The sequence below is a fragment of the Amblyomma mixtum genome, chromosome 7 (assembly GCF_055824585.1).
Source record: "Amblyomma mixtum isolate Tamu chromosome 7, ASM5582458v1, whole genome shotgun sequence".
NCBI classification, from domain to species: Eukaryota; Metazoa; Arthropoda; class Arachnida; order Ixodida; family Ixodidae; genus Amblyomma; species Amblyomma mixtum.
The window spans coordinates 103,596,114-103,620,028 of NC_143018.1; the positions used below are offsets into that span (position 1 = coordinate 103,596,114).

The 23,915-nt window shown below is 47.6% G+C and overlaps 2 protein-coding genes across 2 annotated transcripts in view; one reads left to right on the forward strand and one right to left on the reverse strand.

The window, feature by feature from the left end:
* Window positions 1-1,069, reverse strand: part of LOC149337063 (uncharacterized) — an 81,033-nt gene extending 79,964 nt beyond the window's left edge. Inside the window, exon 1 of the mRNA XM_089553298.1 lies at window positions 38-1,069. Coding sequence (XP_089409424.1) covers window positions 38-176 — 139 coding nt within the window. The 5' untranslated portion in view covers window positions 177-1,069. The remainder of the gene's footprint in view (window positions 1-37) is intronic.
* Window positions 788-23,586, forward strand: Rab7 (RAS oncogene family member Rab7). Its single transcript, XM_089553297.1, has 5 exons — window positions 788-980; window positions 15,582-15,641; window positions 17,182-17,308; window positions 18,665-18,883; window positions 21,219-23,586. Exons 2-5 carry the CDS (start codon window positions 15,589-15,591, stop codon window positions 21,432-21,434), a joined length of 615 nt encoding a protein of 204 aa, XP_089409423.1. The 5' UTR covers window positions 788-980; window positions 15,582-15,588; the 3' UTR covers window positions 21,435-23,586.
* The last annotated feature ends 329 nt before the right edge of the window (window positions 23,587-23,915 follow it).

The window sequence follows — 23,915 nt, forward strand, 5'->3', positions numbered from 1 at the left end:
GCGAAGAATAGCAGACAACTGGACATAAAATTCTCACCATTACTGCAGACGAGGGCCAAGATCTGCCAGTCCGATTGTTCGGCAAACGAAGACAAAACCACCGACGGTCGCACCCCATCTTGACGACGAGTGGCAGACAGGGACAGCAGTCGCGTCGTCTCAAACAATTGAAACATGTTTTTTTTCAGCTCTTTAAGAGTGCGTTCAGCGTATCCTCATTGTTCTTCGCGATGCGTTCGACGTACAAACACGTAACATACACATATCTCCTACATATATCGACTTCATGGGTTGTGGAAAAGCCAGCTTTCAGGTTGTGAAACCAAAAGTAAGTGCGCTGCCTTCAGTGCGGTCACAGTAGAGATGCAAGATCGAGAGCGACTGTACTTTTTAACTCGCACACTAACGTATTCCCGTTAGACAGCACATGGCCATAATGAAACTAAAGGTTTCTAGTTAGGGAGGGCTAAATCTACGCACCCACCGCTGCACCATTCGCACTGCACAAACAAACAATAACAACAGAGGAAGGCGTGACAGTGTTGCTGAACCGGATGAGCGCTTTGCGCCTAAAAGAGTCACACGGTCAACATCCAGCCGCTGGTCGTGATTTTGTAGCGTTGTGTGTTACTGCTAGTTACGGTCTGTTTTTGTAAGTAAGGCTATTTGAAATTCAAGCAGTTTTGTAGTGGCTAATTAGCGATGCACTGCCACATTTTTGACGCCTCTGCCGTTCCCACTCACGCCGCTGGCATCGGTCACATGATGTCAGTGACGTCACTTATCCCGTGATCCACGATCCGCGCCATCTTGGTTTAGTCGGTGTGTCCTTTTCTCGGCGCTCGGCAGTGCAGCGGACTGTGAAAATTTTTGCATCTCCCGTCCCGGAGTAGGGAACCCCGCACGGCTGCGACGGCCTTCAGCCACCTTCGTCGGTGACGACCGAACTGCAAGGCCCGGCGTCCTTCGGCAGCGTCTAGGTAAATTACCCGACTCCCGTCGACTCGGCGTCGTTTTAAGCCTAAGCTATCGCCGAGGGCTCGTCTGCGGAACGTCGGAGAGCTCCCACGGACGGTGTGCATACGGTTGCGTCGCATACGCTTCGTAGCCCGAGCTCGTTTTCGGGCTCCGACTGGAACGCATTTTGCGAACAGCGGCAGCATCTGTCAAAGCCACAGAGACGCGGCGCGCCGTCGTTCAATGAGTGCGTGACGACGAAGTTGGGTCTGCGCGCTGACAAATCAGCTGTTGGTGCGAAACAACCCCCCCTTCCTCGCTTGCTTGCTTTTCTTTGAAGCGACTCCTCGTCCGAGGCTGCGACTTTGCGTTGCCAAGGTTCTTTGCCCGCCTTCCGGCCGCTGCATTTTTTCTTGGCACCTAAATCGTGGACACAGCGCAGGCGATTATCTCGATCGACGGCCTCTGTTAATCGCGCCGCATCCACCCACCGAGCTTAGACAGCGTGTGCATTGTCACGAGCGCGGTTCGGTGCGCCTAGTCGTAATTGGTGCTGCTGCGTCGGCCGGCAGTGGAGGTGACAGCGGCCCGCCTCGACTTTCTCCCCTCGCGTTTCTTGCTTTTTTTTTTTTCCTTTTCGTCGTTTTCGGGTCGATTTGTCGTTGGCCAGCCGACTGGCGCGCTCTTCGGGCGTGTGCTCGGATGGCTCGACCCTGGTCTATTGCCGGGAGCGACCTGTGACGCGATAAACGTGTCAAGATCACCAGTGCGTGAGTCAGTCGCATCCCTCTCCGTTTCGCCCGGGCATGTTTTTCCGCTTTGCACTTCGCTCTGTTTTTGCGGGCGCCGTTTAGCGCGGCGGTCACTGAACGCGCCCGTTTCCTCGAATGGATTTGGTTTGACGAGCGCGCTCGCGTTTGTGCGGCGGTGTTGGATTTTGAACTCGGCGCGGGTCTGTCTGGTCTTGAGCTCTGGCCCCGTCGCCGCTTACTCCGCGAGCTACATGCGTGGTGGCTGTCGACGGCGCGTGTGACGTCTCCTCGGCTCCTTGTTGCTGTGTGCGCGCAGGCCGTGTCGTGTTGCGCCACTACCGAGGTTGTCGCGCCGTTGCAGGCTTGACTCCAGCATGGAGTGACTCGACCAGTTTCACAGCGATCGTTCCTCGGCCACTGTCTCAAGTTGTATACTACGCACGGAGCGTTTGTGTGAAGTTTCCATCAGTCCGGCTCCCTCTCGGGTCAGCGCCCGAGACGAGACTTGGCGTGTCTTCTTTGTTCAGCTCTTTTGTTCACGAGGCACATTCTGATCTGGTGATTTGCCTCCACTGAATTTTACTACAGGTGGGCTAATCTTCAATATCCGCTTACGCAACTGAGCTGAAAGAACCGGTCTGGCCCGGTCATTCTTTGTTAATCCGAGATAGCCGAAGCACGCAGCTTGGTGACGTTTCTGCCCTCTCGGCACCCGCTTCCCCTTCTGTAATCTTTTAATTTGCTGGCAGAGTGATTAGTTCATCTTCGTGCAATCGCTGCATTTAGCCTGTCCCCCACTATTATGACCAGTGAACTTTCAGTTTGTCTTGGCAATTCTTTCTGATCAGATTAGTGACAGCATTTCGTTGTTTGTCATTGCCATCCTTCTACGTCGCAGTGCAGCTGGGGCATTGGCTCATTTCTGAAAAGCTTCTGTTAGCTTTTTGTTGCGAAAGCAACTCAGACAGCCAAAGCGAGATCACGGGTGGCCGCTGTAGCTACGCTGAACTTGTTTCAATCGGTCGAAGTGGTCGTGAACACTCGTGATGCCACAGTGCGCGAATTTCAAACGGGGCCAATTGTACTTTGGCTAGTAACCATGCAACCAATTAAAGGGATCATATAGTGATGCTCCAAGTAAGTGGGACTGAGTTTGGTTAATTGCTTAATTAACCAATTAGCCTAATTAACCTTTCCAGTCAGACCAGATAAATAAATAAAACCTTGTAGGAAATTTGTCGAGTTCGGGAATCGAACCAGGGACTCAGGAATGGGAGACGGCACACTAACCACTCCGCCATGGGCTCGATGGTTTGGAATGAACAAAGGCGAGTCTAGTGAATATGATGTCTTCGTTCTCTCCCATCTTCCTCCCTTCCAGTTAGGCGAGGTTCAGGTGTCCACCGAGATATGCAAGACAGATACATTTCCTTTCTTCAAAAACCAATTTACCGACGAGCAAGGCATAGAGTCGAATGGGTGATGGCGTTCTGTGGACTCCCTGGCAGCGTTGCAAGACGCTGTCGCGTTCCACTCTTAGAGGCGAAGCTTAACATCTTAACCACACATCAGTGACACAAGCAGCAACACCGCGCTTAAGGCTTTCTCCTCACCGCACTTTAGGTCAACAAAGTGACCCCCTGAATTTTTTTGTGCATGTTTGCTTGAATTGCTTTTAAAGTTTTTCGTGACAGGTGTGGATTCAGTCTTCCTGATTCTATGCAATGCACTTCACTGCTTAGAAAGTCTTTTTCTAGAAAGTTTTTTTTTTTTCTTCTGCAGCGTTGATAACGCTTCACAGTAGGCCACAACTTCGGGTGAGGCATGAACTGGCAACTGCGTTGGCACTTTCGCCTCCAACTTGGACTCTCGGCTGTCTCCACATCTTGTCTCCAGCTGCCCTCGTTCTGGGAACAAAACCAGAGGCGACACTGCTTGTTCTCTGTCAATAGCCGTTCCGTCGTTTACCCATTGGTGATAACTGATGGCCTGCTTCTATGGCGGTCCAGATAAGCTAATGCGTGTGCCACCCTTTTGCAGGCAAGCATGCATTGCCGCCTGGCAGGGGGGTCGAACATGTGGTGGCTGTAGTCGTAAAAAAACTGATTGCAAGTTTAGGTTTACGACGGTTGGGCTCATGCGGTCTATTAGTGTGGGGACAACTGCCTGAGCAAAGAAAGCCCTGACGTTGTGGTGGTCAGCGGTGGTGCTGAGGAAATGAGATTCATGCCAGTGAGATGTGCTCACAGTCAGAGCTTTACAAGTCTCCCTCCCGCAGCAGCTGGCTAACATTTTGCTTGCGTGCTGTGCGAGGGTGCCGTTCTTAGCGCTACATGGCGGATGCAGCAGTGTAATAAGGGAGTAATTACTCAATGACATCCACCCGAGCGCAGCCATACGGCTACAAAGGAAAGCTATATTGGACCAACACTGTTCCCACTTCGAGTTATTGAGCAATTCACTCTCGCCCTACCATAAGCTTGCCGTCCCGGTTAGCTCAATTGGTAGAGCGACTGCTCCGGTGAAGCAGTGGTCCCGGGTTTGAACCCCGGACCAGGACGAATTTTTCTTTAACTGCGAAGTTTCTGAGAAAGCTGTATAGCTTTCCTTTGTAGCCGTATGGCTGCACTCGGGTGGATGCCAATGAGTAATTACTTCCTTATTACAGATCTACTCCACCTTGGGGGATTCCCCTAAACATTTGACCAATGCAGCGGTGTATATGCAACTTTTTTGCCCCCCCCCCCCCCCCCCTCTCCCTCCCATATGGCAAAATTGGACACATCTAGATCTCGCTTCCCCTCCCTTTCAGGTTCTTTTTTTTTATGTTTTTAAAGAAAGGAAATGGTGCAGTCTCGAAACTCTGTGGACATCTGGACTATGCCTAGGGAAGGGATAAAGGGACGAAAGAGTTGCCATAGTGGAGGTCTCCTGAATCATGTAAGACCACCTGGGGACGTTTAACATGCACTGACATCGCACGGCACATGGGTGCCTTTTGTGTTTCGCCTCCACCGAAACGTGGCCGGGTTTGACCGTGGGAACTCCAACTAAGTAGCCGAGCGCCCTAACCACTTTGCCACCGCGGTGAGTGCTGGTTGTTCATATTGCACGGTGGCGATACCATTAACCTGTCTCCTGCCAGCTCGATGTATCCATCGCACCTGCACGGTCGCAGCATAGTTTATAGCCAGATTCAGTTTTCTTTCTCTGCTGTCTAATTCACTGTTGCCAGTGTTACCTCACCTAGCAGAAACAGCAAGGGAAGAATTGTATTGTTTTTCTAGTGTAGAATGTTTGGTTGCAGTGTGCACTGGCTTGCCATAATAGTGAGCGTGGCTGTAGTGTTTTACTGTGATTGGACATGTAGCGCCAGTAATGCAAGCAGCACAGGCAACATAACTGTGCTTCCCGACTCACTGCAGCAATGCGGCTGGCTGGCACACGGCTATTGTAGCTGTGACATCTGAAATAATCTAATCAGTAACCATCTCTCAACATCTTAACAGACATGCGCAGGCACGTGATACGGGGAAGAGTGAACTTCAAAATGTCGGCACAAAGGGCAGGCCAACTCTCATGCGATTGTGGGTTCTTTACTGCGTGTAGAACTGTACTATTTGGCTCGGCTGTTCATAACAGCATAAATGTAGTGACTGAGCAAGTTTACGTACTCTCCTCAGGAGGTGTTATAAGGCCCCTTTAAAGCATGCCCTTCAGTTCTGGAAGATATACTTCACTGCAAATAAAAATTAGTGTGGAGCCGCCGCGGTGGCTCAGTGGTTATGACGCTCGGCTGCTAAACCAAAAGGTGTGGGCTCAATCCCGGCTGCGGTGGTCAAATTTTGGAGACAAAATTCTAGAGGGCCGTGTGCTGTGTGATGGCAGTGCACGTGAAAGAACACTAGGTGTTCAAAATTTCCGGAGCCCTTCACTACGGCACCCCTCATAGCCTGAGTGGCTTTGGGACGTTAAACCGCCTTAAAACCAAACCATAAGTTGGTACATGTACTAAGCACACTTGGCAGCATCAAAGGCTGTTGGTCTTCACGTGCTCTCTACTATGAAGAAACTGCCACCACTACTGCCGCAGGTGTAGTAGCCATCTTGTTTACTGTGCAAAGATAGTCTTCGTGGGATAAGTTGCCACACTACCACCGTGGTACACTCTCCCCACAGTGTGTGACGTCACACTAACGCGCCTCAGGAAAACCTGTACACCACACGACCATATAATACAAGAATACCTAGCACTACAAGAAAAATACAGAAATTACACTGCCTTTTATACTGACGGGTCAAAAACTCATGCTCATGTAGGAAGCGCAGTAATACAAGGAAAAAATGAAAGTGCAGTACGACTGCCCTCATGTGCTACAGTTTTCACCGCGGAGTGTTATGCTATTAGTGTTGCGGTACAGAAAATAACAAATGAAAACATCAAAAACAGCATCATTTATACAGATTCACTCAGCGTCCTTACAGCATTAAAACTCCAAAAATGCCACGGAGCCAATGATTGGAAGCATCATACACAACATAGTAAAGATCACAACACAAAAACATGTTATAAAATTATGCTGGGTTCCCAGTCACGTTGGCATTAGGGATATTGAGAGAGCCGACATGTGTGCTGCACAAGCCAGAACCATGTAAATAGAACATGCGAATTTGCCTCCTAGGGATTACATGAAGTTAGTGCATAGCAGACTAAGAGCCAAGTGGCAAGCTTCTTGGGAAAATGAAGGACACAACAAGCTGCATACCATAAAGCCCATTTTAAAAGAATAGAAATCATGCCGCCATAAAGAGCGTTTTATCGAAGTAATTTTATGTCGTTTACGCATAGGTCACACACACATCACCCATAACTTCTTATTAACAAAAAAAAAGACAAACCTCTGTGTGAAATGTGTGGTGAGGAGCTCACAGTAAATCACATTTTAATTTCTTGTTCGCGTCTCGAAGAACTTAGAAAAAAAAATTTTACGGTATTTTACAATGAACACATTCCATTTCATCCCGCATTGCTTTTAGGCGAGGAAACACTTGTAGAGTTTTCACTTGTTTGTAAGTTTCTAAAGAAAGCCAATGTTTTAAATCTATTATAATGTAACCTCTGTACACTTGACATAACATCATCTAACCTTGTGTTTGGCGCATGATAGCCATAGTTGCTTATGCGCCATAAAACCCCATATAACTAACTGACTAATAAGTTGCCACACCAGTCCCATGCTGTTTCATAGGTAGCATTTGAGAAGGCAGAACACCGACCAAAAAGAACAAGGCTCCTGAAGGGAGCCTTGTTCACAGAGAAGTACAGACGTGAAAGGCTGGCTGTTTATATGTAGTGTTCACCGCTGCCGAAGCTGGCATGACAATTCTACACTTGCTAGCTACATCTGTACCCAAAAAAATACTTCATGATCAGAGCTAAGTAGAGAAATCAAAGGTTGGTAGAAGAAAGCTGGCAAGATGGCTGCCTGCACAAATGGCACTGAGTGGCCCGAGTTGGTTAGAGGGTCAGCCTATGTCCACATTCTGTGCTGGTGGCACACAGTGAAGGGGACCGATGTTGCACCAGTGACCAGGTGGGGGTGAATTGGACCAGTGGAACGGGGAGGAACCGGCAGCTGGCCTGCTAGCTTCGCCTATGGATCAAGAATGGGGGAGGCAGTTAACCCTTTGAGGGTCGAATTATTTTGAAGAAAACTTCCCAGGTGGTCAAATTACTTTAGTGCGAATCTTGAATCTACAAAATGTATATAATCGAGAGTAAGTAGTAAAAAAAAAATTAGGAACAGTACTTTGGTGACAGCATCACTCACAACTGGAAAATGTTCAATAGAATTTCACGAGCGACGGTGATAAGCAAGCTAAGAGCAGCACCAATAAAGATAGAAATCAACTTCGGCAGCCCCTGCAAGAGAGTGCTGACAAAAAGAAAACTCAAATTTCGCGCGACTCCGTTGCGATCACGCGGCGAAACCAAAACTACAAAAAGGGTGTTGCCGCAGTCTGTGCCGCCACACTAAAGCTAGACATAAGTTCTGCTTATCTCCGTAAGAAGGCAACACAAAATTCAAACACTTCTTGTAAGTCCTAAGAGGTGACAGCACCCCCCAGTGAGCACGCATTGTTCTTTTGGCGCAAAATTTCAAACGGAAGATCGAAACCGTACCCGTACGGCAAAGACCTTGCGGGACAGAAAACCGCCGCCGTACATATACGGCAAAAACCTTCAAAGGGTTAAAATGATGGAGGCTAGGACAGCATTACGGTTTGGCAGGGAATTGGTTTTTGAGGAAAGAAAATGACCCAATAATTTTCTGTCATCTCGGCGGACACCCTAACCACTCCGTAAGAGAAAGGAGGATGGTGGGAGCGAAAGAAGAGAAAGACTGCATCTCTGTTAGCTCAGTCAAAGCTCTGGGACCCAAGGCTCTGCCACTTATAACAGTAGTTGTAAAAACCTGATGTTCGAAAGGTCTGGAAAAAATGTAGACAAAGCTGCTGTATAAGGGGAGCGGCGACAAGGAATGCCTCAAACTGCAGGCCCCTGGCAGTGAACGGACTCTACGGAGTAGCCACTCTCTGGTGGTGAAGAGTTGCCTACAGGCATGAGCAGAAGGGGTTTGAGGTCATAAGAATCTCGAGAATAGTTTAACCAGGCATTGCAGCGCACAGCTTGTTTGTCCTGAACAGTCTGGTGGTTGGTCGCAGTACTTGTTCCTGCTCTGGCAAGCAGTCATATTTTTTTCTTCTTGCCAGATTTAGTTTAACTGTGATCACCTCTTACAAAGAGTGCTTCCATATTGCCGTGTGGCGGCGTATGGTATTTCATCCTATGCCTTTCCACTTTTTGTCCCAGCCTCATAGAGTTAGTGATATGGCTTCACCTGAAACATTGCTGTACATGAAACATTTGGGGTCCATCATGGGGTTGCTGCGCTTGACTCTAAATTTTGCAGGCCTGGTAATGGGAAAAGCTGCTTTGTGTCCTAAGTTAGCTCGAAATCGGCGAGACCTTTTACTTTTTGTGGTGTTGCCGTACATGCTGCCAGCTTCTGACAGATTAGCCGACGAGTGTTTTCACACTCACGTTAACAGCTGCTTAAAGATTTATTGCGAATGCATCCTTTAGGCTGTGCTGTTTTGTTGCGCTGATGGAGTATGCCCTTTCTTCATCTTGGATATAGCTGGAGCTTCTAATGTGGTCACTCGGCCCTGAAATCTTAGCTGTTGAGCAGGTGACAGCCCAGCGAAAGGAAAGGGGGCAGTTTGGTCGTTTGTTTCCAGTTTGCGTAGTCTCTTTTGCACCTCGTGACAGCGAGGCATGAGGGTGCTGCCATTGCATCGTCAGAGAATCATTGCCAGTGGCATGCACAGGCCATTTGTGAGGCATGCTCAGGAGAGCTTTGCAATTTGAGTTCTCATAGGGCGCACGGTTTACTGCCTCTCGTGTTTGCTTGCTTCAGCAGTCTGGTGCTGTCTGTATAGCATTAATGAGATTGGCACAACATCTGGCGATGACTGCATGGGTTGGCTGGTGCAATGGCAACATTGGTTGTACACCTAGAAATCCATGTTTTGGCATGTGACATTATTTCAAAATAGTACGAATTGACCAAGTTATTGGTAGGAAGTGCAAAATATCCCCTGTGCTCAAGCCACTATTCCAACTTTACTACTACGCAAGTTTCAGCTGTGGAAGCAAATCTGGTCATGTGTATGCTAGTCTTGCATTGTGGTCTCTCTCGCTTAATCTGTCTATGCAGCATGCCTCCACACAGGGCATCTTGACTGGCATTCGTCAGCATCTGTCTTTTAATGTGAAAGCATTTAGTACCCCTGTCACATGGCCAGTTTCAGTGGCCATCGAGTCAAGAGCCTTCGAGGTTCTCAATTGCTATCGAACTCGGGAGTTATTTCTCTGCTACACGGCAAATTTCAATGCTCATTGAAATGGTTCTCATGTCTTATGCCAAGCTTGTGTGGCGCCACAATCGCAACTTGCGGTTTTGTTCAAATAACAAATATTTTTAGAAATGGAATTTAAATCTGGAAATGCAATTTTTTATAGTCTTAGGAGGTTTTTAGTTATTAAAGGCCAGTTGCATTCTCTTGGAAGACACTTCCTTTTGTACGATTTCCTGTCACAATTTTTTAATGCTCTAGCAACATTGATACCGCTGACGTTTCAGTCTTCTGTGATGGATAACATAAAATTAATGTGCTCTAAACCAGATCGATGCAGTTTTTAAATTATTGTAATGTTTTACTGCATGCATTAAAGTTTGAGAGAATGTTTGTGCATGCTTTTGTACCGTGAACGTATATTGCCTGAGAGTACGTGTTGGCACCGCTCAGAGCAATGCTAGCAACCTTGGGCAACCCTCGAAGGCGCTCAAAATCTCGATAGAGTTCCACTCTGCTCCGTTGACTCAATAGATTATAGAGTCAATGGCCATTGAGACTGCCTGTGTAGCAGCGTTATATGGCCTTTGAGTCGATAGACTATGGGTTCGAGGGCCTTGGAAATGCCCCTGTGACAGGGGTATAAGTTGTCGTTATCCGAAAAATTTCCTGCTTCTGTGTTTTCTTGATTGGTCAAGACTGTCGTGACATCGTCAGCTCTGCCAGATTTGAAAATCTGAGGATTGAAATGTTTACCTTCCATTTCAGTATCATATGGGAATATACTAATCTGACCTACTAATTCATAATTCCACTCTAATCAACCTTAATCCATTTCCTGAGGTGGGCCTACTTCAAAAATTTTGGCCGTGGGCCAACTTCGAAGTGCTACCTCATTTTCTAGGCCCCCAGTTTTTTTTCCCACTGTTTCACTAGGCTACAAACTGTGTATTGCTCAGAAATCAGTGTTGAGTGTTCCCCTGTAAGTTGCGCTTACTCATAGCTGGGGGCTTCAAATGTTGTCGCACATGTGCTCCTGGTGTTTGGTCATCCGGTGCGGGTATGCACAGGTGAGCTTAGTGTGGGCCTGCAGCAGCTGCGTGCTTGCTGCTTGTGCAGTTCTGACCCGAACCACCTGTGCTGCTGTTCAACTGAAAGCGCTTTTCACAGGATTCTGTGCTCACAACTGCACTTCCTGGAAGCCGCCCGCAGCATTGTGGCACCCTGGGTGTTGATTTCAACAGCAGGGGTGGAGGGGGCAGTACACTTATTGCACTGTGTGAGGGTAGCAGTGCTGTGTTCTGTAATTGGCATATTTAAGTATGGGGAGATATTCTTCCTTTGAAATATTTGCAGAAACTGGGCACATCTACCCGTGATAGCGTTTATAGGTCTTCCGCGATCTCTACGACCGGTTCACTTACATCACTCAGTTCAAGCAACGATCATTATTAATACCTCTCTACATAACATTTTACTCTCTTGCACACCAAGATAAAGGCTTGCTGTCGTCTTTTCACAAATTTCTTTTTTGAAACATAGGCATCAATCTGGTCAGTCAGTGAGCTTAGTCACTGCGCATTGTAGCAGCAGTCTTTCCTAAGATTTTTGTGTGTGTGTGTGTAGTGGTGGGTGGTCATTTACCGTGATTAGTGACCCCTTTTGTGGCTAAACTGATTTTAGCATTCATTGTGTCTCTGCCTTTTCGCGCATATGCTAGTTTTTTTCTTTCGAGTAAGTGTCCAGTTGCGAGTGTGCTTCTGGTGTATTTTCATCTTCTTTCTTTCTCGTAGTCTTCTTGTGCTCGCTAACCATGAGTATTTATGTAAATTAGTAGCTAGAGGTGCAAGGTCAGATTTTTATATTGCATGAGGGGTATCATATATTCATTTGACGCACACATTCACTGTCGTAGGGTCACCGATGGGTCACATCGTGTATTCCTGGCGTGCGGCACGAATACTGAGGGGTGTTAGGGAGCCAGTGGACACCTCATATTTTTTAGCTTGCAAAAAACAAATGCGCCAGGTTGCTATTGTCACTTGCTGGTTCCACTAAGTTTACTTAGCCAGAGGCTCATTGGTGGGTCGCTCCACACCCAAGAAAATCTAAGGGTAGCCCACTGGTGGGCCATGACGCGCAGGGATTAAGGCTCCGAAAATCGCTGCCACAGTGAACATGCAGTGCAGCCATGAACATGCAACCATGCAGTGTCTGTGGACATTTTTTTATTTATTTTATTTTTTTATTTATTTATAGATACTGCGATCTTGTACAGATCATAGCAGGGTGGGACAAAACAAAATACAAGCATATAAACACACACAAATTCACAACATTTACAGGCACTTTTCAAACAGAAGTAAAGAATTTTGATTAACAGTCTCGCTATTAAGTTTGTTCCAATCAGTAATTGTCCTCGGAAAAAAAGAATATTTAAAGCAGTTATTTCGCGCGTTCAAAGGGGTTATTGTTAGTGCATGCCTTTGTCTCGTGTTATAACCTGAGGAGTAAGAAAAATAATTAGAAGTATCAACTTTATAATGTCCTTTTACAAGCTGGAAAAAAAAACTTTCATCGACAAACATGATTGCGCTCAGTGACGGGAGGTAACCCACTTCGCCTCACGAGCTCACTTAGATGGCACGGCCATATGAGTTAAAAACAAATCTAGCTACTTTATGCTGTATTCGCTCTAATTTCTGAATGTTTGTTAACGCGAAAGGGTCCCAAATGATTACGGCATATTCTAGTAACGGACAGATGAGGGAATTGTACGCCAGTAGACGAACACTAGGTGGGGATGACTTTAGGGAGCACCTCATGAAAAATAGTTTCCGCATTGAGTTTGCTACTACAGCGTCTATGTGTTTTGACCACGAAAGGTTGTTAGTAATCCATAGGCCCAAATATTTATACTGTCACTTCTAATAATGATATGCTGTTAGTACCGTACATAAAATGAAGAGGCATTTTCTTGTTTGTAATTTTCATGAAGACGGTTTTTTCAAAATTAATGCACATCTGCCATTTGTTGCACCACGCATTAAAGAACCTTGGGTAATCTGAACCAGTACGAAGCCCTCAATTACAACATGCCTGTTCAGGATGTTAAATCCCAGGTATTAATGTTTTTTTTTTTTTTTTCAGTTCAATTTGTGATGACTGTAGTTGCCAAATAACAAGAATTAGCAAATGCTTTTCGAAGGTCTAAATGTATTGCATCTGTTTTGCCCCATTTAAATGATCAAAACTCATGTAACTCGTTAACTCATTTAAGGCAGGAGTTGTATAGTTTAGTTATGCAATGGGGGGGGGGGGGGGGGGGGGTTGGACTTCCTTGTTTTAATTTTTCTTTATTTCAGCTAACTTTTTCGAGTGTGTATTTCAGAACGAGGTATCTTTTTTTTTTTTGCGTATGGTTTCTCATAGGTTCTCTAGTTTGTTTGTTTTTTTCGGTGATATAATCTGGTATTCCAAAGCGGTCAGACGTCACTTAAAAACTTGTTCTGCCCTTTGTGTGTGTGTGTGTGCGTGCATGTATGTGTGTAGCTCATTCGGTCGAAAAACCATTGGTGTAGTCGGCACCGCGTGTCGGTAGTAATCGGGGGCTGCGTATCATGCCAGCTGTTTGCCGCAAAATGTTCCAGATGGTGTGATATGATTCAGTGTTTCGTGCTGCATAAACTTACTAAAGTTAGAGCCAAACTCGCGGCAGGGATTCGAACTGGCAACCTGTAATCGGGGCTGCGTTAAAAAAAATCTAGTCTTGGTAATTTGTAGACCTAGTGATAGATGATTGATTGGTATCTGATAGGCGATGACGAGTTAAAGGTGCACTGAAGAGGAATTTGAACTCGTCTTTTTGCCACGGGAACTCGATCTGCATGTTCCGAGCATTCTCAGAAACTTCGATTTACTGCCCTGTGTGGCCGATTTCCCTAATTAAATCGAATTAACGCCCGGCTCCCGCCTTTCGTTTTTTAATTCTGCCTTGTACGGTGGGCGGAGTCGACCAACGCGGGGAGTGACTTTCACCCAGTCCAGTGGCGGCTTGCCGCTCTGCCATCGGCGGAGTAATACGTAGTAGTCCGTAGAAGCAAATAGTCCGCGTGTATTTTTATTTCTGCGGGCTTATTTTGCGGTTATATTATCTGCAAATGAAACTATTTATTCACGGAAACCTAAAAAACAAAATGAAGTGAAAGCAAAGCCTCCACGGAGCTGGGTGAAAGGCACTCCCCGCGTTGGTCGACTCCGCCCACCGACGAGGCAGAATTAAAAAAAAAAAAGGCGGGAGCCGAGCGTTAATTCGATTTAATTAGGAAAATTGGCCACACAGGGCAATAAGTCAGTTTCTGAGAATGCTAGGAACGTGTAGATTGAGTTCCCGCGGCAAAAAGACGAGTTCAGATTCCTCTTCAGTGCACCTTTAATGAATTCATTAGTTAACTGAATTCAGAAGAAAACTTTTGGAGCTGTTGGATAAAAACTCTGATAGAAGTTGGTTTGTAAAAGTGGAGTTGCCATTTTGTGCTAGGTAGATCTAGAGGGCGGGTTATTTGTAGTCTGCGTGTTGAAGAAGGGGATCAAGCTGTCGCCTAACCGTTGCGGCAGCAAGAATATGTCACTGTTTCGCAACGCTTATGCATTGTTTCAACTGCCCTTAGATGCATGGAGAAGCATGCTTCAAGTATCTGCCTTAGGCAGGTGATGGCAGTGGACGTTGGGCTAGCAGGTGACATTTGGCTACCATTTGTAGCTTCCCAGTCTGCAGAGGAATGTAAGGCTACAGAGGAATACCTCAACTCTCCACGAGCGCTGCTTAATTCGGTGGTACAGTCCCATCGCTCTTTAGTTAATTTTCTCCTTTCATTACGTGTAGCTCTTGCTCATTAACCAGCTAGCTGCTGTGTGCGTAGGGGATACTGATTTTTTTTTTTCGTTTAAAATAATTTGGCATGCTTATAGTTTCTTCTTTTCTCAGTTAAAACAGAATTACTGGACCTGTAGCAATAGGTCACAGTCCCAGGCTATCCATATTGTTTAGTGCGGATGTTTTCAAGTTGTGGTCATGAAAAAAAAGAGAAAATAAGCTCTTACATTTTGCAGCACGTTAACGAAACAGTGACGTAGTAGTCTGAAATTTGTGGTCAGATTGTGATTGGAGATTATTTTTGCACTCTACGCCACTCCTCGGGGGCTACAGAGGTGTCTGAGGGTCTCTTTATACATTTCGTGTATTTCTAGGTGAGGCTTGCATCAAGCTTTGTGCTATTAGCTTGCGCTGGGTTTTGATGCCGAGGTGTTGCATGTTGTCGTTCGCCGTTGCTGACAAGTGAGCAGCACGCAGGCGCAAACAGCCTAAAATCAGGATTTTCAGCCATTCGTGCCCTCCCTGGTGGCATCACATTCCGAATTACTTGGTTTCCTAAAGTCATAGTGCTGAAATTGCCAAGATCAAAGCCAAATACGCCAAGTTCTCGCAAACATAGCAGTGGTGAATCGGCTAGCTGACAAAACCAAACTCACTCATGTTTGACCATAAAAAGCAATGCTCACGCAATGGTTCATGCCGTAGGGTCGTTGAATATTCACATGGCAAAGTGCGTCGGCATCTGATTGGCAAAGTCCGAAAAATAACTGCATCTGCCGGGCCAAACACACCCGAATGGCAAAGTCAAGAACAACCACGTCTACCGGGGCGATAGTGGCCGCAGCAATTTCAGCCAAGTACCCACAAGCATGCCGTTCACTCGAGTAGTCAAGCAAGCCTAGTTTCACGATGATGGCTTGTGGTGCTGGGACCATGCTGTAGTTTGTTCCGAAGTGCTTTTTTTTGGTGAACTGTGTGTCTTTGGGAAGGCTGGAACCTTTTGGCAGTGAGAGGTGTGCCTGTCTTTACTGTGCCGTATTTTCTCAGTGTTTCTCTTTTTTTCTCTCTCTTTGCAGATTCACAATGTCGTCCAGAAAGAAGGTGCTACTTAAGGTCATCATCCTTGGGGAAAGCGGGTATGTCTTGCTTCTTTCAAAAAGTCTGCCCAGGGTGCCTGTGAGCGAAGTTGATTTACCTGTTCAATAGACCTTTGCCCCCACTAGGCTCTTACAATTCCTTCGCCACTGTGCTGCCCCAGTAACCCAAACTGGCTTTGAAGTCATCTCCTTTCTTCATTTCATACATAGCATGCAGCTCGGCTATTGCTGCGCCTAAAAAATGATTCGCCATATGTCGAAAGCTGACGCGGGCATGTCAGTCTGGCGGCTTGAGCACCATGACTGGCAGCGGGCTGCTCTTTGTGTTGCCATGTTTTGACGTGATAGCTTTAAGTCTCCCACTCAGCAGAAAGTCCAGCCTCGGTGTTATGAGTGAAAAAGCAGTGGCGCACCTGCCACCTACGTCACATGACCTTAACTCTATCACAGCCTGCCCACTGGACTGTTAGCAGAGTTACTGCCTACCATGACAGGTGGCAGTTATAGGGATACTGAACCAAACTTTTGGAGCTGCTCTTTTACATGTAAACAAGAGCTTGACTGCTAAAATTGATGTGACGAGCATTTTAGCGGAAAAGGCTGGTAACTAGTTTTTTTTTCATGATTTATTGCCGTATCGTTGCACCTGGCGTCCACCTGTGGAAGCTGTGACTAGACGTCTTAACAGCCGTATGCCCACTGTTCCCACAGGAGCACGACTGCCATTGCTACTCGCGAGTTTTGCCAGTTTTGCGTCGGCAGCATCACAGGTTGGGAGCCTTATCGCTTGGTCTACCCAAACTGCAATGCGACATCACGACCGGTCGGACGAGGGTGTCATGACGTCACGCTCTTCACCTCACGCCGGCCGGGAGGGCTTGGCGCACGCTAATAAAACATCGAAAATAAAACCATCCGCTGAAAAATATGCGCAGTGACGATTTCGGTGTAATCGCATTCCGAGAATCTATTTTTAGCATTTCTGTTCAGTTTTAAGATTTTGCTTCAGTATTCCTTTAAAATAATGATTGGCTGCGAGAGATTGCGCGGGAAGAGCAACCTGGGTCTCTCAAGTCCTACTGATGGGCTGGGATAGAAACAGCCACCTGCCAGTGCAGTGGCGCATTAACCACTGCGCCACTATGCCAATAGTGCTATCAGGACTCACCGGGATGTGAACGTAGGGGATGACCATTTCTGCATATGTAGAACAGCGGCAAAGTGATGTGCCAGGAGGACCCAAGGTTGCTGAAGGGACCCGTTAATGTTATTGCGTCATATTCTTAAGGTGGAGCTCAAACGTTCCCTCCAGTTTTTCTGACCTCTCCTGGCAGAGACCTCGATTGAATGACATGTAATGGAGTGATGCACGGCTAGCACAGGCTCAGACTTTATCCGCGCCGCTGTTATGAAAAATTGCAATTGGAGAGGTTCAGAAACAGTACACCTGACTGCCTTGTCCGTGGTTTGCAATGCCAAGCATGTCATTTTATACCTGTGGAGGGGGCCTGTGTTCATTTTCTGGCGTGATGCTGGCACTGAGTGGGTCGTGAGCCCTGTCTCCTGTGTTTGTGTGCAGGGTAGGCAAGACGTCTCTGATGAACCAGTATGTGAACAAGAAGTTCAGCAATCAGTACAAGGCCACGATTGGGGCCGACTTTCTCACCAAGGAGGTGATGGTGGACGACAGGCTCGTCACCATGCAGGTGGGTGGTAGCCGTGTGGGCATTTGGCACTGCTTGGAGCGCGGACCAGGAGGTGGCAGCCTCAAATAGTAATCCAAAGAGACCGCTTTGAGTGCGTTTGATTGTCAGAGCGGGTTAACTCCTTCCAGCTTCTTTTGTCGTCCTACAGGAAGGAATGTTGCGAGACAGTTGTGCCTGTTCGCAAGATTTGTTTGGCAAAACTGTGATGCCCCCTCTTGAGTGCACTGTCAGTTGATACCTGCTGTACGCCGCCGCGGTGGCTCAGTGGTTAAGGTGCTCGGCTGCTGACCCAAAAGACGCGGGTTCGATCCCAGCCACGGCGGCTGGAATTTCTTTGGAGGAGAAATTCTAGAGGCCCGTGTACTGTGCGATGTCAGTGTACGTTAAAGAACCCCAGGTGGTCGACATTTCCGGAGCCCTCCACTGCGGCGTCTCTCATAGCCTTAGTTGCTTTGGGACGTTAAACCCCATAAACCAACCAACCAACGATACCTGCTGTACGCTATGAGCATGCGCTGAATATTATTGTAAGCCAACACAAGGGTTTACGTGGGATTTTTTTTTTTCGTGCGAGAAGCGGAGGGAGCAAAGGGTTGGGCTTTAATCTGGGTAGGCTTGCAAAGGCTGGCCATATTTCTTGCCATTGCTTCGAGTATTTGTTGTGGGCTACAAGTATTGGAATGTGGTGGTGCTTACTGCTAAGCAATGCTTCTTTCATATCAGCCAGAGTGATGGACGAAGTATTGAGTGGCTAAGCTTGTGGTTCGTGTGCACTTTGAATATACTGTCTCGTGACGGTGAGTCCTGTGTGGCTTGCTTTATTGTGGGGCCCTGCAGAGCACTGTCCTCCTTCCATCTAGCACCTTCTTTGGCAGTCGACCAGTGCGCTTTTCCAGTTTTTTCCTGTGCTGTTTTGCTGCCAAGGCAGCAGTGCATTCATTCAAAGCTGATATTCATCACGTTGCTTTTGGGAAAAAACAGCGCTGAGATGAGGGACAAAGAACGAAGAAGACAACAGGACCGGTGCTGAATATCAACTGAAAGTTTATTAGAAGCCAGTCCTGTTGTCTTCTTCTTTGTTTGTCCCTTGTCTCAGCGCTCTATTTTCCCCAGCAGTATGTACCAACTAGCTCAACTCTCCGTTTTATTGCTTTTGGGCTTGAAATGCTTTGCACAGGGGCTTTTGAATTGCAGCAGTTCAGTCAACTTGAGGAAGGAAGGCACATGACATGCTTCTGCATGTGTGTGTGGCAGTAAAGTTATTGATGTCAGCTATCATCATCAGAACCAGTTTTGCCAGGCATTAGTCTGCTGATATAGACTGACCTGTGTCCCCGCATGGTGCCGTGCACCCAGATCTGGGACACGGCGGGCCAGGAGCGGTTCCAGTCGCTGGGGGTGGCCTTCTACCGGGGCGCCGACTGCTGTGTGCTGGTCTTCGACGTCACCGTGCCGGGCAGCTTCAAGGCCCTCGAGTCGTGGCGGGATGAGTTCCTCATCCAGGCCTCTCCCCGGGACCCCGAAAACTTCCCCTTCGTAGTCATTGGCAACAAGGTGGACCTGGACAACCGGGGGGTGAGTACCATTTTCATCCCTCCCTCCCTCCCCACCCGACTTCTTTCCCTGGTCTGCTTGGCAGTACCCAACCAGAGAATTGGGGGAGGGGGAGGGAGAAGGGCGACCTTGATTTCACATCCATATCCTGGGTACACGCGTGCGGGATGGCTTTCTCAAAACTGGTCAACTTTCACTGACATGCAGACCTCATCTGTACGAAGTTTAATGTGCAGATCTCTGCACTGCCTAGTCAAGAATGTAATGGAAATGCGTTCAGATGCAAGGCACTCACCTTCAAACTGCTATATGTGTGTGTTGGACTTTTGAACACCAGTAGATGCAAACTCTGGCAGGTGCAGAATAGGTGTTTGGCAAGTGTAAAAATATATGTTGGCAGGTGCAGAATAAATGTTGGCAAGTGAAGGACAAGCACTGGCAGGTGCACATAGACAGGAATGCAAATTTTTCTTCCAGTTTCCAAAGTGACAACTTTCAACAACATTCAAGGTGTGATATCGGGCATTGATAAGCTTTTCCAAGTCACTTTTAAAGCGCAATTCAACAGTTGTTTGTTTATTTAGATAATACTGTTAGCCCCATCAGAAGCTGTTATAAGAAAGGGTGGAATTGACACTGAATAAATGCAGGAACATACAAATGCAGGCACAGTGACCTAAACAAATTGAGAAAAGACACTGCCACCTCAAAACAAGTAAAAATTTCAAGTGCCTCTTCATTCTAGGCAGCATTCATGTGTAAAATAAAAAGGTGGAGTACCACAATTACAAAAGGCAAATTGGAAGGTGTTTCTGGCAAATATTCAACAATGAAAAATTGCACTAATGAAAGTGCTATAAGAAATAAGTCTAGCCCGGTTATAACGAAGTTGGCGGGAATCTGAAATCACTTCGCTATATCCGCTATTTCGTAATATGCGGACTACGGAAAAAAATGCAAACATCGGCATACCGATTTATTGCCGCTGAAAGAAGTCGTCCAGCGTCCCCTGAACACGTTTCGCGAGTGCGGACTTCAAGATTGCGGCTTCCATACCATCCAACTGCGAACCAAAGATCTGGTCGAACTCCGGACTCCCGAGGTACATCCGTAGCGTGTCAACAGCTGCAATGGCCGTGGAAAGCGTGGACTGTGCAATGTCAAACTTCCGTGCGATAGCACTCTTTTTGACGTTTCGACGCACTTCGTCCAAAGTGGCGCGCTTCGTCTTCAAAGACAGCACCTTTCTCTTCCCCGTCGAAGTGCTGGGGCTCGCGAGGCTCGACATTGCAGAGAAATGGAGTCAGTTCCGAGAAAGGGGACAGCTAAGTAGGTCCGCTGAGGCGAAGCAGTCACGAAATATAAAAAGAAGCGGAACAAGACAGGAAACTGTGATGGCGTCAATGTGGGCAGAAAACAAGGACGCAAAAATGTGTTGATTGGCAGATTATTTTTCGGTTGGTATTAAATCTCTTCGTTATATCCGCTGACGCGCTCTTATTTACTTCGTTAAAACCGGACCCAAAATGTATTGAAAACACAAAAATGGGAATGGGAAATTGAAATCCCTTCGTTATAACCGCTATTTCGCTATAAGTGGCTTCGTTATAGACGGGCTAGACTGTACATGACAAGGGTCAAGAGGATGAGGAGTAATTAGCCTTGATGGAAATTTGTTTAGTGACAGGCTGCTGATTGGATCATTTGTTAGTGCGTCCCACTCCCTTACTGCTTGCAGGAGGTAAGAATACCTATGCTCCATTTTATTTCAGTTAAGGTGTAGTTGGCATCTGTTCTGAAGTGAGCAGATTGTATGTGCATCTGGGTGAACAAGACAGTCATTGCGTATCCCATCTGGTTGGGGTTGAGCTGGGTGATGACTCTTTAGGTCATGTGGTGGGCTGCGTTCAGTTAGAACAGTATGGGCTGCAGTTCTATGCTACCGGGTGATGTGTGGGGTCAAGCTGTAGTCGGGTGCAACTCAAGAACAAAGCGGCTTTTTCCCGTCGGCTTTTTCCCGCCTTTGGCTAGAAGGGGGTCCTCCTGCTACCATGACGATGCAGGGAGTGGCAGATGAAAGCGGAATAGTCCCCTCCCTACATTGTCACCCTAGCAGGGTCATGAGAATCAGCTGACACCATGGGCTGGAAGGGAGGTCCTCCGACGGGAAAAAGACGCTTCGTTCTTGAGTTGCGTCCGACTATGGCGGCCTTTCTTTTTATGCAAGGCAGTGTGATATCTTCAGAGGTCATCCCTGCAGGTCGCACCACATGGCCAGTGGGGAAAGGATGTTTTCAAGCTTGCGCTGGCACTTTCTTGGCACAGTGAGCCCATTGCCCGCTTCCCTCCGCTGCAGGTGTCGACCAAGCGGGCTCAGGGCTGGTGCCAGTCCAAGAACGGCATCCCGTACTTCGAGACGAGCGCCAAGGAGGCCCTGAACGTGGAGCAGGCCTTCCAGACGGTGGCCAAGAACGCCCTTGCCCAGGAGACCGAGGTCGAGCTCTACAACGAGTTCCCCGACCAGATCAAGCTCACAAACGAGCAGAAGCCGCGCAGCCAGGGCTGCTGCTAATAATGCTGCTCTCCGCGCGCGCCTTCCCCCTCCCCCCTTCTTTCCCACCTCGACGACGACAAGGCAACGTGCACGACCAAACAACCCAGTGCTTGCACATACTCCCACGCAGCTCTTCGGCCGTCGTCCGCTGGCCTCTGGACGAGCAGGCGGCGCCAGCGGTCGGGGGGATGGGGCGGAGGAGGGGGGACGGGGAGACTCTTCTTTGCCAGTCTGCTCGTTTTGGGCAAGCACGCGACGACCACGTCGAGTTGGCAGTGGCTTTGCCAAGGGCACGCATCTCTCGTCACCGCGTCTTTGTTGTTTTCTTTTTCAGTCTCCATTGCGGGCCTCCCTTGTCTCAAAGCCACTTTGTGTTTTTCTGGACACGAGAATGAGGCAGGGTATTGCGGGGAGGGTGAAAGTCTGAGGGTTGTCGCCTGCTTCGTGAAGGGGCCGGGCGGCGACCGTAAGCATGCGGGGACGAGTGAGTGAAGAATCAGTGGCGTTATTTGCGGGTGATCAACGTTGATGCTGCACATATTGTTTTTGTTATGTTTTTTTTCCCCTCCCTTCCTTCCGCGGCGCACTTCATGCGTTGCAAAGCAGAGTAGGGAAAATGCAGTGAGGTGTTTGTTGCATTCTGTTAAATGTTCTCGAAAAGCAGATGCTGCAAAACTTCCCGGATGGCGGGCTGTTTTACACTGTCGGCCGTTTTTACCCATCTGCAGTCTAGTTTTGCATCTTCGACTCGGTTCGACTTGTGTTGTAGATGCTGACAAAAGGGGGCTCTGAAAGTTGTGATTAAGGTTGAATACCGTTGCTGTTCTGGGTACTTTTTCAATGGAAGCTGGCAAGCTGATTGTAACCTGTCAGGGCACGGGTCCTGCATTGTGCACTCGAAGGTGTTGCTTTGGCACAGGCACTAAGGGTGACCACATTCTTTGCAGGCTGCTCATTACCAGTTTTGCGGGCAATGTATATAACAGATGCTGCAGGTTTCGTGGTTGACACCAACTTCTATCGCGTTAAATCTTTCTGCACTGGGCAAAAAGGGGCTGCGAAATTGTGTCTTCTCTCTGCTGGGCTCCTGGAAGACTGCTGCTGTTTATATTTCCATATTGTTCTTGCCAATCCTCTCGGCACTTGCGTTTGCTGCTCTTAGTACCTCCTCTTAGCGTTTTCGATAACTTTATGGCTTTAGAGTGCAAAGAAAGGAGTGCCGGTTATTGACAATATCGTAGCATTCCTTGCTAATTGAGAGGCTAGTGTTCCTTCAAAGCACTATACAAATTCGCAAGCATCATTTGTCCCTGTGCCAAGGGGTGGTGCTTTTCATCGCTTCATTCGGTCACATTGGAAGGACACAGCCGTGCAGGTCTCGCAAACCTTGGGGATGTCTGCCAGCACCCGTTGCAGGGTTCACAGTAGTCAAAGGAAGTCCTTCTTGCATGCTTCTGGCACAGCCGGCATATCATTCTGCGTGGCAGTGGTGTGTTCCCCCTAGCCTCGATTTGTTTCCCCCCCCCCCCCCCACACCCACTTTTGTGTAAATAATGCAGATATCTCTAGCGCTCTCAGTAGGGAATGCGGAACGCTTGGTAGGCATTCGTGGGGCTCGTCTTTGACGTTTAACCCGAGCTTCGATTTCGGCAGCAGCACCATTTTGTTCGTTGGGCAGAGCAACACGAGAGGAGTTGGGGATGCTGTCGGCAGGCGGTTTCCTAGATCTTGGCAGGTCCGTCGTGTAATTTTGCCCGAGGGCTGTAGCAGAAGCGTTTTCTCCACAAGCGCGTTAGCGTTGAGTCGGGAACAGCTTTATATATATGATATACGGGGTCGTATCTGTGCAGAGTGTGCTTTGTTTTAGGCTGAATGAGAGCTGCACTATTTTTTTAGGGAGACGACGGATGTGTGCGCTGGTGGTTACTAATTTTAAGCCCTCGTTCCCACTGTTGATGACGTCTTTATTTTATTATGCCTAGTTTATTTTGGCGCGTGTTACTACACTCTGCCGCAAGTGACTTCGCCCACCCCTTCCCCGTTTTTTTTTGTTTGAACCGCCAGCTCCTCGTCATGGCATGTTACAAGAGTTTCTTTGCTGTTTGAGAGAATGTGTAGACCTTTTTTTATGAATAAATATGCAGTATCTACACTGTACTCAACTGCACAAGTCGTCTCGAATGCTTATGTATCAATACTTTATCAGAGGTAGAAGTGCAACCTGGCACAGTGCAGAGCCATGAATTCCACATCTTGAAATATAAAGGCCTTCGTATAAACAGTACTGTTCGTTTCGTGCTCTGAAGTATGCAATCGTTATCAATGTTGTGGGCTTCAGGGTGCACGCAAAAATCCCAGCAGTTCCTCATGATCAGCCCATGCTGGCCATTCCCGAAGGTATAGACTGCAAGTGTGCCTGCTGGCGTAACGTATATACTACAAATGTAGATACACACTGGACTCCAATGAAGGCTACTGCATAATTGGTGTTTGTTTATA

Coding starts and splice junctions, on each gene's coding strand:
- Rab7 (XM_089553297.1), top strand. CDS start 15,589: ATGTCGTCCAGAAAGAAGGTGCTACTTAAGGTCATCATCCTTGGGGAA. Junction 15,642..17,181: donor ATCATCCTTGGGGAAAGCGG/GTATGTCTTGCT, acceptor GTTTGTGTGCAG/GGTAGGCAAGACGTCTCTGA. Junction 17,309..18,664: donor ACAGGCTCGTCACCATGCAG/GTGGGTGGTAGC, acceptor CCGTGCACCCAG/ATCTGGGACACGGCGGGCCA.